This window comes from Dreissena polymorpha, chromosome 2 (assembly GCF_020536995.1).
Source record: "Dreissena polymorpha isolate Duluth1 chromosome 2, UMN_Dpol_1.0, whole genome shotgun sequence".
Taxonomy (NCBI): Eukaryota; Metazoa; Mollusca; class Bivalvia; order Myida; family Dreissenidae; genus Dreissena; species Dreissena polymorpha.
The window spans coordinates 91727637-91744032 of record NC_068356.1 but is presented as its reverse complement, the minus strand read 5'-3'; the positions used below and the strand labels follow the sequence as shown (position 1 = coordinate 91744032).

Here is a 16396-nt window from a genome sequence, read left to right as displayed (position 1 = left end):
TTATGTTCAAATTCGGGACTGGTATTCATCGCAATTCCTAGTGGTAAAAAAGTATATACTTTTTCCAAATGGGACCTGAAAATTCCCGATTTAAGGTTTTCCAACAGTTTATTTTGCACGATCTCAACATTAAGTTATTCTTCAACCCAGCTGTGTTTTAGTTGAACCTAAGTAAATATAATATTGAAAACACTTAAATTCTCAATTTTGAAGCATTTAAAGTAAAACAACTACAACACATTATTTCACAATTTTATTAAAAAGCCGCAATTTTTCCCAATCCTTTGGATTGGGAATTTTTTTTAACTTAAATTGGGCAATGAGTGTTGTTGTTGTTTTGCAAGTAACTTTTAAGCAACTGCAAATATGTTCACATAAATTTTATTCCAACTACCAACTGATCTAGTTTTAGACCTCACTTGAACCAGTTTTTTACATTTTGTCAAGGTATCACTTGGACTATTTTTCTGAATTAGTTTCATGAGGTTTGTACAATGTGTGTGGTCTCTATACCTAGTTATTGACAACGGACAAAGGATGATCACAACAAGAGATGTGTTTGTCAGAAACACAATGCCCCCTATTGCTCCGCTTTGAAATACAATTTCAATTTATCATTTGGCAGGTTTATCTCCCTTTTAAAGCTTATTACTTCCCTTGGATTGTATTTTTTTATTTTGACCTTGAAGGATGACCTTGACTTTTCACCACTCAAAATGTGCAGCTCCATGAGATACTCATGCATGCCAAATATCAAGTTGCTATTTTCAATATTGCAAAAGTTATGGCCAATGTTAAAAGTTTTCGGACGTACTGACTGACGGACGGACGGACATACAGTTCAAATGCTATATGCCACCGCACCAGGGGCATAAAAAGTATGTCATGAGAATGAATAGCTCAAGTGAGCTTAAAATCAACAAGTAGGATATTGTCTTTTGTAAACAGCTATTTGACCTTCATCACAATAATTGCTTATTTTGATTTATTTACTGGCGATACCAACATCCAATTCATGCTTATACTACGGAATACATTCTTGAGTATAAGAAAATAAATGATCTTGATATACTAGATCTAAAATTCTGTAGAATAGATTATAGAAGTATAACACAAATAAGAAAGACAAATATTAACTTTTTAACTTTCCATTGGGGCAAGCATACCTCTTTGTCCATTTTTTTCTTTTTATTGCCACTAGTTAGTTGTTCCACTTCGCTCTCAATCTTGTCCATCTGGATGTTTAGACTGTCAATCATGCGCTGAAACAGAACCAGAGGTTATTTTTCACAATTTTGGGAATGGGACGGCGCATCAAATTGGGATATTAGTTTGTTTTCCGTTTTTGCGAACAAATACTTTAAAAATAGAATAAACATGTTTTCAATATAAAACTATAAGGTTCCACTTTAAGAGCTGGTCATGAACTCAATGTTTTAATTCAAATTTATGTTGTTTTTTTTTAAACCTTCAATTGTGAATTTTGGGGCAGTCATTCGGAAAAAAACCACTTATACTTATTAAGATTGGGAATGAGTTCCAATTCTGTCCCCAAATTTGACAAAAACAACAGCAATTAAAATAACAAACAACGGCTTAATCAACTCCCTAAAATTGGACACAAATCCAATTGAATTAAAAAATGTACTCAATATTAAAATATCATGTCCACACTCAAAAATTAAGACAACTGTTTGTTTATTACAATACTGCTTAAACACAAAGAATCATCACAATGCAATAAAAAAAATCAAACATAAAATGACCATGTTTTCACAACACAAAATATTTGAGAAAATGTCTCATTGGACAACATGGCTTAATGCAAGTGCATAGTTTCTTCCCAGGTCAGCCTTAACAATAAATGCTCAGAGCCTGATAAAATTTGAGACTTAATGCTTCTAAAGCATTTGAGCCGCACTCTGGGAAAATGGGGCTTAATGCATGTGCAGTGGACACAGGCTAATCAGGGACACACTTTCCGCTTTTATTAAATTTTTGGTTTAAAGGAAGTTTCTTCTTAATGAAAATCCATTCTCGACAGAAAGGCTTGTCCCTGATTAGCCTGTATGGACTGCACATGCCACAGGGACGACACTTCAGTGTTTTTTATTTAAAATCGGGTCCGGTAATCGGACCCATTGCCAATGGAAAAATTATATATTTTTCCCAAATGGGAGCTTAAAATACCCAATGGAAGCTTTCCAAATATTTTTTTTTAGATCTCAATATTATGTTCATCTCCCATCCATATAAGTTCAACCTTAGTAAATATAATACTGGACATACTTGTATTCTCAATTTTAAAGCATTTTTTAGCAAAAAAAACAACAGTAATTTCCCAATTTTAGTCAAAACGCTGTGAATTTTCCCAATCCAAAGAAACCCAGCCCCATTCCCAAAACGGTGAAAAAAAACACTGCACTTAACGCACATGCATCAAGCCCCATTTTCTCACAAGCCAGACTTGTTTTCTATTTCAGGATGAAGGGCTTTTAAGGACAGCAAACGCTATCCCTCAATACTTCATGCAGGTGTATCAAGCATTCAACAAAAAGTATCTCATTTAAATACCAGTACAGCTAATAATTGATAATTATTATATTTAAACAGTCTACAATATGATCAATTTATTAGTACTCACCGATAACCAAGTGGTCATTTCAAGTTTTTCTTTTGCTAGAGGGTCCAACTTTGACGCAGATCCAAGCCCTTCTTTTGAATATGCTTTAGTTTTTGTTTCTCGTTCCACAACTTTGAAACGTTCCATTTGCTGAAAACAAAACACACACACACAACTTCACAGCATCATTTTCCTTAGATCATTCGAAATTATATGCAAATAAACAACCAAAAGAATATCAATTATCATGAATAAGTGACATGCAGGATGAAATTATACATCTCATAAACTTTTTGCACTGGCTTAGTAGAAGAGAACTGTATTATTTTGAAAATAATTGTTCTATTTCCTACTTACATTTATAACATTTATCTTCTGCTATTACATACATACCTTGATGGACTTCAGATTTTTTTGTCAACTTGCTAAAACGTAATATTTCTGCATGACCAAACTGATATCAACTTTATCTTATCTGCACTAACCATTTTTAAAGCCAATGCAGATTCCATCATCTTGCAATAAAAATACTTTTTTGTGAGCATCTCACTATAAACTTAAGAATAGGCTTCTGTTGGGAGACCTTACAGTGTCTTACACCTTTAATTGTTCTTTAAGAACATAATTCAGGGGAACATAACAGTTTCAACTTTTTATGCTGCAAGTGAGTGAGGCATTTATATGCAGTTTTTATCAACTTCATATTTTCTGTAAAAAGAAACTGACAACAATGACACTTACAGTCTCTATCAACTTTCTAGAGTCTGTAAGAATACGTTTGTCCTTGACATCGCTGCTTGCCAACCAGGTTTTAATCTGATCACGCAGTCGTTGCAGCTTCTTAATCTCTTTCTTAAGGTCCGCCTCATACTTTTCCTTTTGGTTTGCATTTGCGGAGCTATAGACCTTCAAATCAATGAAGAAACTAAATTAGAAATTCAACAGTTTTATGCTGTGCTTTTGGGGACTTATTTTAAAGAAATCTAGTTTTTTCCCCAGAACGAGGCTGAACTTGTATCCATTGCTTATAGTGCATCTGAGTTCAATCATTCACTCTTTTAAACATTCAGCGACGTAAAGTTATTGTCAACACAAGATGACATTGTCAGAATTAGCAGTAGCATATACTTCCCATTTTTTAGCGTTTATGCATTAAATAAACTTTTTTGAGTATTCTTATTTTACTCAGTTGTATGCACACAGTTTGACACTACTTGTTTAAGCACTTTTATCGTTGTGTTTAATCAAAGATCCATCAATAATCTTGTTTATTGATAGGTGTTATTATTAGTTATGTGTTAGAATGTTTCATCATCATGTTTATACAGGGCCCTTGCTACACTTTGGGGGATTGGGGCCGGGGCCCTTAGAGGGGGGAATTTCCTCCTTTTGAGCGAAAAGGGGAATTTTAGAAGATCTTTCGGCCCCAAAGATGACCAAACAAGGGCCCTGTTATATTATAATTTATTATTAATTTATTAAGTCAATATATAATTGACTTAACACATGCCTGTATGCATATTTTGACATCATTGTAACCAGTGTTAGACTGTTAGCGCTCATGAAACTTCCGAATGTTAACAATAACAATGAACAGGTATAAAATCATCGATATTCTTCGCTAAAGAAAGTTACACGTTCAGCCTCGTTCTAAAATTTAAAGCGTCACATGATATCTAAAACTTGCAACAGTGGTAGTATTGTGAAACTGGTCTATTAAACAGCGAGTTGGACTTTTTTATTTCCCTTTTCGGCTGGCAAAAGTACTTTTCCAACTTAGTTACAGAAAATCGCTGACAGAAATGAATCTGGAATACCATAGACCAGTTCACGCGTGACGTCACGCGCACCTGCGTGTTTACATCCGGGCTATATTGGTAGTCAAAAAAAGATACAATCAATGGGGAGAAATAGAGCATGATCGGTTATATTTAAACGATTATATTTAGAATTTATTTTTCAACATGCCAACAAGTTGTTCTACGTTACTGAAACAAATAAGATTGAACACAATGAATACATAGAGCAATTCCAAATAAAAAACATTTACAAATTAACCATAATGGTATTTGTCTGGGCAGGGACCTATACCCTGGTCCGGGAAAACTAACATGTTGACTCATTAAATAAACATTTAATTAAATTAAATGCAATAGTTTTCATTTGATTGTTTGCATCAATCAGGGTTCCCTCTGGGCTTTCAAAAGTTGTCGCCACTTACTTTCGCCAAATTAAAAAAGTTGTCGCCACACTGGGGCAACATTTAGGCAATGAAGATCATGTTATTATAATACAAAAAAACTGAGCATTACAGTATGTTAAAGGAATTGATTTAATAACATTAGTATTTATAATTAACACATTTAACATTGTTCATTAAATAAAGGCACATTCATTCAGTTGTAACTCTTGTTGATTGACACCTTTTTAGCAGCCTGAATATGTTGCCACAGTTTTGGTGCTTCAGAAGCTTTATGGTTTTCTGAAAATACAAAAAGGGAGATATAATATTAATATAATACAAATAATAATCAATTAATGTGTAGTATATAAATGATATAAATGTGTGCTAGCATACGACCTACTACATAGAGCCCTTAACACAACAGTCAAATAAAATAAGCATTTATGTATATCAAATGTCAAATTGATTTCCATGTGCTTAACTATGTTTACCTTTCTTTACCTACAGTACATTAGGTAGTGAATGAAGTGATTAGTGTTGAGGATATAAAGAGTTCACACAGCATAGATTGTGTTTTTGGAAATCATATTGAAGGAAATGAAATTCTGATAAACAACTGTCTTTGTTTGGTTTTTGTATGTTAACGTTTGCATTTTGAATGAGTCTCAAAATTAGCAGAATCTAATGTTCACTTTCTAAAAGTCGTTTTACACTCTAAACTTGCCATTTTGACGAGTGAAACAGAAATAGGTCACCGTTTTAATAAAACCAACACATGTAAAATGTTTTACTATTTTCTATATTTACACCCGATTTATCTAAAAACAATCGATACTTACCTTTTTGATTGTCATTGTTGTCAATTTAATGGTCTTGAATCTGCTTCGAACACTGTGACAAACACTTCACATTTAAGCGTAAAGTCGGCATATTTCAATATTGCCTTATCTCTGAAGGAATAAAACTGCCGACCAATTAAGATAACTTGCAACAACACCCCCGATATGGCGATAATCGCAATTATCACCATAACATGCCACTCTGCGGTAGTCTGCAGTCAGCACCACGCTCCATTGATAACAGCTGTATCGCTTACATCATGGAAATCTATAGTATTACGACTGCCGTAAAACAGCTGGTAAACACAGCGTCTTTTGTCATTTTAAGAAAATATGAACGCAGAAAAATGACGATATTTTTTAAATCGCCATTCTCGAAATTTTGTCGCCAGATTTTTTATTTTGTCGCAATTGGCGCCATTGGCGATCGACAGCGGGAACCCTGATCAATCTTAAAATCGTTTAAGCCTTTGTATTCCGGTGTTTAATTGCCCCTTTGTTCTGCCTAATCCGATTATCTCGTTTTGATCAGATATTGTCCAGACCTAACTAACAACATGGTGTCATAAATCACACTAGGTGGCAGATGACAGTCTGGTCATTAAATTGGTGATGCCACCATGTCTTCATTCTGGTAGTATTAAGTAACTAGGCATTTGGTCGAATAAATTTACCGCCGACATACTTAACAGTTGCTTAAATTAGATATGTTACATATTGTACAAATTTGAAGTCTATAGATTATCGGAAATTGAACACGGTAAAGATAGAAGCCCGTTTTATTTATAAAAAAATAAAGTATTTATGAATTATAAAATGTAAATAAAAATATTTAACGTATTTAGCGGGCATCGGTTAATTATAAATACGTCATTCCGTATAAAGATGTAATGTTACGGCACAGCAATTTTCCTCCTTCTTTATAAAGTACCGGTAAACGGCACTTTCCCAATTACGAAAAAAATACAAATTTCCCAATTGCTGTCCTTTAATTCCCAATTAAAGGTAAAAAAAAAAAAAATTTTTTTTTTTTTTTCTTAAGCAACATTTAGTTAGTTTCCCTTTGCAGCTCTATAGCTTGAACCTAGGTTTATATAATATTGACAGCTTGAAAACACTTGGTTATCAATTTTAAAGTATTTGGGAGCAAAAAATCTAATACACCAATTTCCCAATTTGAGGTTTTCACGACTCGATTTTTCTCAATTTTGAGGTTTTCACGACTCGATTTTTCCCAATTGGACCGGTACGGGTACTTTTCCCAATTGGACAAGGAAAATCGCTGCGGCAATGCACGAAATACATCATAAAAACAAGAAATTATGTTTGACATCAATGGGGGTAAATAATAATGAAACAATATGTATATATTATATAATATATGTATATATATTATGTTGTGTGTTTGTGTTAAATGTTAGATAGTTGTCACTTGTACTCGATCACTAGTAACGAGTTTACAATATACATGAATACACAGTTCAATTTGCATCATGTGAGGTTGTGTTTTTCAGTTGTATGTTAATATTCCTCAAGTCATTCTCTGAACAACACCCATCCAAATTAAAATTACATGTAAATACCGTCATGAACTTCGCTTTTAATAGTGCTTTGTAGTACGTTTATTTTCAATGAAACACTGACACATTCTATCACTAATTTAAAATTAGTAATTTTTTATTACTCTAGTTTACACATGCAATTGATAATTATAATTTTATAATTAGATGTATCATTATTTTTATTGAAGCATTTCTGCAAATAATTATACGGCTAATGCATAGAGCTCTTTGTTGCGTCGAGTTGTCTGTCGTTCAGTCTTCAGACAATCTTAATTACTGTTATGCTAATGACGCGTTCTTTTAAAATGCAAATAAATGGGTTAATGCATTCTTTTGGCACTAAACATTATATTTTTTAAATATTATTTAGGTGTTGTTTTTTTTAGTTTCTTTTCGATTTATTGACTAAACAAGTCTCGTTATCCATATGCTTTGCGTTAGCTGTAAGCAATGCTTTTGACTACCAGTGCATTGCGCATGCGCGAAAATCGGGAATCAAAACAAAAACAATGAACTGGCCTATTGCCATAAGTTACATGGGTATTCTAATTCAGAATGTATTTGATTTTATTACTGGTTAAAATGTATAAATTACCTTCTGCCAAATGTCTTCGAATGTCTCTACACCTTCTTGAACTTTTTTAAGGCATCGCTCTATTTCTCCTGAAAAGAAATCATACACTATTGTTACTTTGTAAAAGAAGGTATCTTTATGATAATAGAACACTTTTCAGTGAAGCTTATATATCTATTTTGGAGTTGTTTTTAATTTATTTTTTACTTGATTCTCATCAACAGTTGTTAATGTTGCTGTCATTAACCTATTTTAATATTATTTGATATTAAAATTAAAATTCATATTGAGGCAGACAGAGTAAAATGTTAAAGATGTTGGGTCAATGTGGCCCAAATTGCTGAAACACAACAGCCCATTAGAACTGATTTATGATTTCTATAATTATTGTTTTAATCTGAAATATGTAACCATCAACTATAACAGTTATTTTTCTGTAAATTTTGAAAGGAATATTGATTGAGAGCACCAGATGTAATAAACATCTATGCAGCATGAAAATGAAAGCACAATGGCCAAAATGCACAATCATAATGAAGATCCAAAGTAAACAAAGGCTGCGATGTGTATGTTTTATTTTCATAGTGTCATTCTAGACATTAACGATAGCCTTTGTTAAAAATGCTGTCAAAAATAAATGACACGATACGAGAAGTGTAATGCATAGAAAACACACTCAATTAATTGTGTAGTTTGTACAGGCCTTAGCACACAAAACTGCGCTGCTAAATGGTGACAAATATCGGGGCTGTAGCATACCTTGCAGCTTCCGCTTGTCTGACATAGCTAGGAATACTTGTAGAAAAGTAACAAATGCATGCTAAGGGAGCCACTAAAAGCTCACAAAATATAAGAAACAAGGAAGAAGCTTTGATTTTCTGTAGTCTTTATCACTTATGATAAATCAAGATGGCCGACTTTAACCGATTTACGTTTGACTTCGAGATCTCGGAGCGCTTTGAAAATAGTCCGCAGATTGACGACAGCTGTGTCATTAATTTGAGGATAGCATATTTAAAAAATAACATTGACGACATTTTTTAGCTATTTTGTTGCATTTTCCTTGTATTTATCCTCATTTTAATGTGTTTTTTTCTTTCCGCCAGCACTTGTTTTCTCATTCATGAGCGCCGGAAGTTGACATTCGGAAAGGTTTGTTTACTATACTGCGCTTAGCATATTTTTGTTAACATTTTCAATAAAGACGCTTGTACATTTATACTTTATTTGTATTGTTCACATTCTGTCGGTCGGTACATGCTGTCGGATTATTGAAGTGACATTTTGTGGTACATGCATTTAATTTGTCACTGTCAGCGAGTTTTGAATGACTGTTCTGCAATTTGCATGAAAAAAAATGTACAAAAGAAGTATAAATAAATATGACAGTTGATAAGCATTCTTTTAGAACGGTCACAGTGGCGAAACTTTATAACACTATCAAAACAAATGTCAGTTGAAATGACACCAAACGATGACCATGAACTGACACCATAACAATACAGTATCAAACTGACAGTGACAATAAACAATCAACTTTTTTTTTATGATGTGGTGTTCCTGGTCCTGTAAGTATTAAGATCAGTGTCAGACATTGTGAAAACTGATGCCTACCCACACTGTAGCTCTTAATATGTTCTCTAAATGTCTAAGCATTTGTGCATCATCTGTCCCACACCACAGTTTCAATAGTCAGTACACTTAGTGACAACAGAGTGTCACAGTGACAATACACTGTCACAGTAACATGAATACACTGTTGCAGTAACAATACCCTGTCACAGTGACAATACACAGTCATAGTAATAGCGACATTAGACTGTCATTGTGACATTAGACTGTCATATTGACATTACACTGTCACACGGTTGTAGCAACATTACACTGGCATAGACATGGTGGCAATAGACTCTTAACTTACAGTTACAATACACTGTCACAGTGAGTGAGTGACAATACACTGCTGCAGTTACAAAACACTGTCAAAGTGAGTTAGTGTCAATAAACTGTCACAGTTACAATACACTGTCACAGTAAGCGACAATACACTCTTACAGTTACAATACACTGTCACAGTGTGCGAGTGACAATACACTGCAACAGTAACAATAAACAGTCACAGACATACAGTAAGTGGCAATACACTGACAAATTTACAATACCAGCAAATTTTCTCCTTCTTTATAAATATACGTAACAAGACTTTCCCAATATCCTGTCAAATATGCAACACATGAATATATATACAGTTGCAATCTGGCAATACGTTGTAACAGCGGCAAAAAGCCGTGACATTGGAAATATACAGAACAGTTGCAATGAACTGTCAGAGTGGTTATATTTGAAATATGTATACCAGTATATAATATTCGATGAAAGTTTGACTGCGTGGTTTCCATGACAATTCAATAAGTTTTAGACTGTCGAATTACACACACGCACGGCTTTCAATACTCAGTGTGTGTAATTTGACAGTCTAAAACTTATCGGTATATAATATTTTACATATGTATGTGTTCTGATATACAAAAAGCCATCTGGTAAGAGGAATTAGTTTCCACTGTCCAGTAGTGGAAGAAGTGAATGTTGCAGTCTAATCCTAATGTTTAGAATTTGATGCATGTTTCTGTCATGTTATGTTGTAACTTTTACTGTTATCAATAGGATTGTTTGATTATCATTAAATTTACCTGGTAGTTTTTATACCCCATTACGATTGGTAATAGCTATATAGGAGTCACTTTGTCGCTGTCGGTCGGTCTGTCTTTCCCTAAAAATTCACCCGATCTTCACTAAACTTGGTCAGAAGTTGTATCTAGATGATGTCTAGGTCAAGTTTGAATATGGGTCATGCCGGGTCAAAAACTAGGTCAAGGGGTCACTTAATGCGTTTTAAACCGAAATTTTGTCCGGACCATTAGGCATAACTATGATATTTATACTTAGATTTTAAAATGACTTAGTACATTTGTTGAGCATCATGGGACGGTGCATCATGCGAAAGAAGTACGTCGATATCTCCAAGGTCAAGGTCACCCTTGGAGTTCAATGGTCAAAATGCCCGTAAATGAGCTTGTCGGGGACATAACTTTGCCATTTATTGTGAGACTTTAAAATCATGTGGCGCATTTGTTCACCATCATTGGACGGCGTGTCATGCAAAAGAATTACGTCGATATCTCCAAGGTCAAGGTCACACTTTGAGTTCAAAATTCAAAAATGGCCATAAAAGATCTTGTCTGGGCCATAACTATGTCATTCATTGTGAGATTTTAAAATCATTTGGCACATTCGTTCACCATCATTGGACGGTGTGTCATGGGAAAGAATTACGTCGATATCTGCAAGGTCAAGGTCACACTTAGTTCAAAAGTCAAAAATGGCCATAAATGAGCTTATCCGGGCAATTACTATGTCGTTCATTGTGACATTTTAAAATTACTCGGTATATTTGTTCACAATCATTGGACAGTGTGTCATGCGAAAGAAATTTTGTCGATATCTCCAAGGTCAAGGTGACACTTTGAGTTCAAAGGTCAAATATGGCCATAAATGAGCTTGTCCGAGCCATAACTATGTCATTCATTGTGAGATTTTAAATCATTTGGCACATTTGTTCATCATCATTGGACGGTGTGTCATGCAAAATTACGTAGATATCTGCAATGTCGAGGTCAACTTTGAGCTCAAAGGTCAAAAATGGCCATTAATGATCTTGTCTAGGCCATAACTATGTCATTGAATTCATTGTGAGATTTAAAAATTGCTCGGTACATTTGTTCACAATCATTGGAAGGTGTGTCATGCAAAAGAATTATGTCGATATCTCCAAGGTCAAGGTCACACTTTGAGTTCAAAGGTCAAAAATGGCCATAAATGATCTTGTCCTAGCCATAACTATGTCATTCATTGTGAGATTTTTAAATAACAACATGTACTCGATACATTTGTTCACAATCATTGGATGGTGTGTCATGCGAAAGAATTACGTCGATATCTCCAAGGTCAAGGTCACACTTGTAGTTCAAAAGTCAAAAATGGCCATAAATGAGCTTGTCTGGGCCATAACTATGTCATTCATTAATTGTGAGATTTAAAATGACTCTGTACATTAATTTTGTTCACAGCCATTGGGCAGCGTGTCATGCAAAAGAAATTAAAGAGTTCAAAGGTCAAAATGGCCATACATGATAATGGCATAATAATTCATAAAAATCGCCATAAATTAGCTTCTCTTGTTTTGTGAAGACAGCATGCAAAATATTCTGTGTCAATGCAGCATGTGGGGGTATATGTCACTTCTGACAAAGCTCTAAGTTTGTCTTGTTTCCAGGGGATGCATGATAAAGAAACTTCCAAATGTTGACTAAGATCCAGTAGAAGTAAGTTTTCAAAATATGCTTCATAAAATGATTTTCTGATTTAGTAATTTTTAATTTCCCCCCAAATGAGGGCATATAGTGATCGGACCGTCCGTCTGTCTGTCCGTTTGTCTGTCCTTCCGTCACACTTTGCGTTTAGATTTCGCGTTTAGTTTTTGAAAAATACTCATAACTTCTATGTCCCTTCACATAGCAACTTGATATTTGGCATGCATGTGTATCTCATGGAGCTGCACATTTTGAGTGGTGAAAGGTCAAGGTCATCCTTCAAGGTCAAAGGTAAAAAAACATGTATCAAAGCGGCGCAGTAGGGGGCATTGTGTTTCTGACAAACACATCTCTTGTTCAAGTAGCATACATTTATGAGTATTTGTAAAAATTCAAATTGATATATTTTCCAGAAAACATTACTTGGGCTGTATATAAAACTTACGTTACTATCAGTATTTTTTATATAAATACGCGTCGATCCTGGAAAGAAGCTTTTGCCAAAAATAGCGAGTAGGTTTGCTGATTCACAAGAAGGAAGATTCAGGGTTTATTTGAAGCTGAATTTGGTAATTATTTGATTACAAATGAAGAGAATACACAATATAAGGCAAGCAAGTCCAGATATGGTATTGTGAAAATAATACAAATATTTTTGACAAAGTCAAATTTTTTAAACGGAATCAAAATGAAACATTAAAAATCATTTAAAGCCATTATTAATAAGGTCATTCCTTGACTTCACATTAAGTAAGAGAAGCTTTAATATAGGATGAAAATATGTTGATTTTTTTCCTGACCTTGTTATTGTTTTCGCCAGTAAATCACCCCCTGTACATCGATAATCCAAACTTAGAAGGATAATTCAAACTGAAGAAAAAAATGTCGACAGAAATAAAGACTCCAGTCATTTATTTGTAAGAACACGTTTATTTACGATATAGTTGTGACATAATAAATGTTTCTGTTTGGTAAAATGTAATTTGCCGGATACAATGCGCTAATAAACCCATAACAATTAAAAACAATTACGTCGAAATAAAATGAATATGTTTGAAAATCTGGAAAAAGTAAATGAAACTGTCGAAAGTTTTAGGCCAAAAACAATTATAATCGAATGTTTTCAATGTTTAAATGCTTGGGCTTATGTATTAACCTTTCATATATGTATGCAAAAAATTTGAATGGCGTTAATGCTCGATAACGCAATATATTCTTATTTGTTTAGGACAAGAATATACAAATTGGATAATGACCAAACTAGTGTATGGATAATTCCAAACTTATATGTGGAAGTCGATGGATAATGACCTTACTGCAAGATGTCTTTATGTAAAGATCTATGTAAAATGACCAATCTTGTAAAATATTTCGAGATTTATTTAGTTGCTGACAACAAAAGCATTTTAGCACATTGTTAAACAATCATCATACAAAATGACTTTGTTTGCTTTTCAGGTAAAACAGAAGATAATGGAAAACTACAGATGTTATTTTTGTACAGAGTCCTTAAAAGCGAGATTGTACGATTTTGTCAAATACCTATTATTTTATATAAAATTTGTAAAATACTTATTAAACATATATTTCAATATAAATTAAAATAAAAGTTAAGAAGAACATGTGTCGAAAAATGCGAAATAAGCCAGATATTCAATTCTGAAATCGAAAAAATGTCTGTACAGTCGAATTCGCCAGCATGTAAATCATGCATGTACGATGTGAATCCAAATTTAGTTTAACGGTTCTTTGTAAATTCCTGCAACAATATCTATTCATACGATACACGAACACTAACTAAAAAGACGAAATCTTCGGTAATTGTAGGAAAATATGTACGGCTCGGCTCGGGGCGCTAATTTGTCTTTGCTGCATTTTATGAAATTCGTCTTCAATGTATAATTCGTCTTGCATATTTTGTGTTATTGTAACATATTTTATCAATATATTATTATTTAACACATATAAAAATTGTATAATCTCGCTTTAAATGCATGAAAGAAATACTTATCCATAACACAATGTACCATTACGTAGAAAAAAAAAAAGAGAACTTAGATGAAACAACCGGCAAATTAGATTATCCCAAGCTTTCTATGCTAAACCATTAAAAGTCGTTTATGTCAGTGAGCATGCGAATAGCGGGATACTGTACAATTAACTCGTAAATATTTTACTACTTCTTCAAATTTCCCACGCCGGCGAACATGGTCACGGTGAAAACTTTTTTTATTATTATTAAAATACATGATTTACAGAAGGTTTTTATATCTATGTCTGTGTATAGAGAAATCATTTAAAATGTTTTGTTCAGTGTGTAAATATATTTCGGAAAATAAAATGCTATACTAGCCGTCGATATGCCCCTTGAATATTTGTGTGCCATTCGATGCAATCTTTCTGACATTATGTATAATGAATCAGATCAGTTATGCCTAAAGCAATATTCGAAACCTCAAATATGGTAACAAATACATGAATCAGCGGGGCAAGTGCCACTTTTAAATGCAGCTTCAACTCGAATCCCTTTAAATCAAGTGATTCAATAATAAGTAGGGACATTTTTACATTTCTATGCTTTTCATGCTATCCAAAATGACATGGAACACGTGTTATGGCATCTCTGTGTACGTGGAATGCAAATCTCGCATGCTTATTTTGCTTCTAATCTCAATTATATATATATGCAAGTTCCGTTGCAATTAATTTCACAAATAACAAATAAATGAATGTTGATGTTCGTTGAAAGTATTTTTTATATTCCATTATACACATCGTGTGAGTTTTTTGTTATAAATAAGTTGTTTTCAAAGAGAAATATCTAATCTGTGTTTGGAAAACATGTTCAATACATCGCAGTTTGTGAATTATCCATTTTGAGTTTGGTTATTATCCACAGAAATTTTCATATTAGTTTGGATTTATCCATGAACTGTTATACCCGTCCTGCAAACACGTGATTTTAACACAGAAACACACTAGGTTTTACAAGTAAATTTTTATAGGACATTCATGATATAACTTGGCATATCTCTGTTACAGTTTCGTTTGCTCTTTTGCCAATTGACGTGTAAATAATTCAACACATAGGTCGCATTTCGTGAAAATTAGCATTTTCCAAAGACAAATTTATTGTTTTTTACTAGAAAACTATTAAATCATTGCACAACTCAAAACTCATGTGTGTGTCAGACATTCATTATCACATGTGTAGAACAATTACGTCCTTATAGTTACTAAATTAGCAGAAATTATAAAATAATCACCTAACTTTCTGTTTCAGTTTCAGTTTCGGCCGACAGTTTTTTCTTCAGTTTGAATTATCCAACTTAGTTTGGATTATCGACGTACAGGGGGTGTAAATGATGTGAACAGAATTCCGTAGCGTCATAAAATACTAACATTTATTTTCAATAATATGGTCAATACTAAGTAAATAGTTGCATATTTTAAAAGTTAAAGCATTATTAAATTAATTATGCTATTGCTTCTTATAGATAAACTTCTATAATTCTGACATGGCGAACAGTACAATATGTAATGCATTGAAGAAAAAGCATTGTTAAATGTAGTTTTATTTTTTTAAATTCTAACCTGACAAGAACCGAAATTTTAAGGGTTTTTTTCTTTTGACCTGAAGATTGTTTTCCCGTTTGAGCCATACAATCTATGGGTGTCAAGATGTTGTAAGCATGATTTTCAGTAATTATTTTTCTGATAAGAACTGAACAACAACAGCAACAAACTGAAGTGGTCTCTCCATAGGGTATTTTATTCAGTGTTATTGTCTGCCATTAAATCTCTTACATTCTCTGCTGTAATACATTTCATAACTGACTGAGCAATTCCAAAGTGCTGTTTTTCTTGTGTAATAGTGAATTGATGATCACCTTAAATCATATGCCACACTGTGACCACAGCATGTGCCAATACACTCGGGTCTAATACACCAGATTTTAGGAGTAAGGAATGGGAAAGGTCAAACAAAGAAGGATTATACTAGGCCTTTAAATGATCCTCACTCTGGGGAAAAAGGGCTAAATGCATGTGCGAAAAGTGTTGTCCCAAATTAGCCTGTGCAATCTGCAATTTCTGCCTAGACCGGATTTTTGTTAAGAGGAGACTTTCTTTAAACAAAAAATTCCATATGGGCTGAAAGTTTTTTGCTGCACAGGCTAATTTGGGATGACACTTAACGCACATGCATTAAACCATGTTTTCCTGGAGAGAGACTCATATGTTT

General features: G+C 33.5%; 2 protein-coding genes across 9 annotated transcripts in view; one reads left to right on the top strand and one right to left on the bottom strand.

The window, feature by feature from the left end:
- LOC127868044 (CCR4-NOT transcription complex subunit 3-like) overlaps nt 1-8726 on the bottom strand; it is a 31698-nt gene extending 22972 nt beyond the window's left edge. For 3 of the 5 annotated variants that reach the window (XM_052409611.1, XM_052409612.1, XM_052409609.1), the window contains exons 1-5: nt 8543-8726; nt 7805-7872; nt 3365-3529; nt 2645-2773; nt 1167-1262 (exon numbers count right to left, since the gene is read on the bottom strand). In XM_052409611.1, coding sequence (XP_052265571.1) covers nt 1167-1262; nt 2645-2773; nt 3365-3529; nt 7805-7872; nt 8543-8567 — 483 coding nt within the window. In that variant the 5' untranslated portion in view covers nt 8568-8726. The remainder of the gene's footprint in view (nt 1-1166; nt 1263-2644; nt 2774-3364; nt 3530-7804; nt 7873-8542) is intronic. The other 2 variants (XM_052409608.1, XM_052409610.1) reach the window with 1 other exon arrangement.
- Nucleotides 8727-8799: 73 nt separating this feature from the next.
- Nucleotides 8800-16396, top strand: part of LOC127868043 (centrosomal protein of 131 kDa-like) — a 51779-nt gene continuing 44182 nt past the window's right edge. Inside the window, exons 1-2 of one of the 4 annotated variants that reach the window (XM_052409606.1) lie at nt 8873-8935; nt 12117-12165. The gene's annotated coding sequence lies outside the window, so the exon portion shown is untranslated. The other 3 variants (XM_052409604.1, XM_052409605.1, XM_052409607.1) reach the window with 3 other exon arrangements.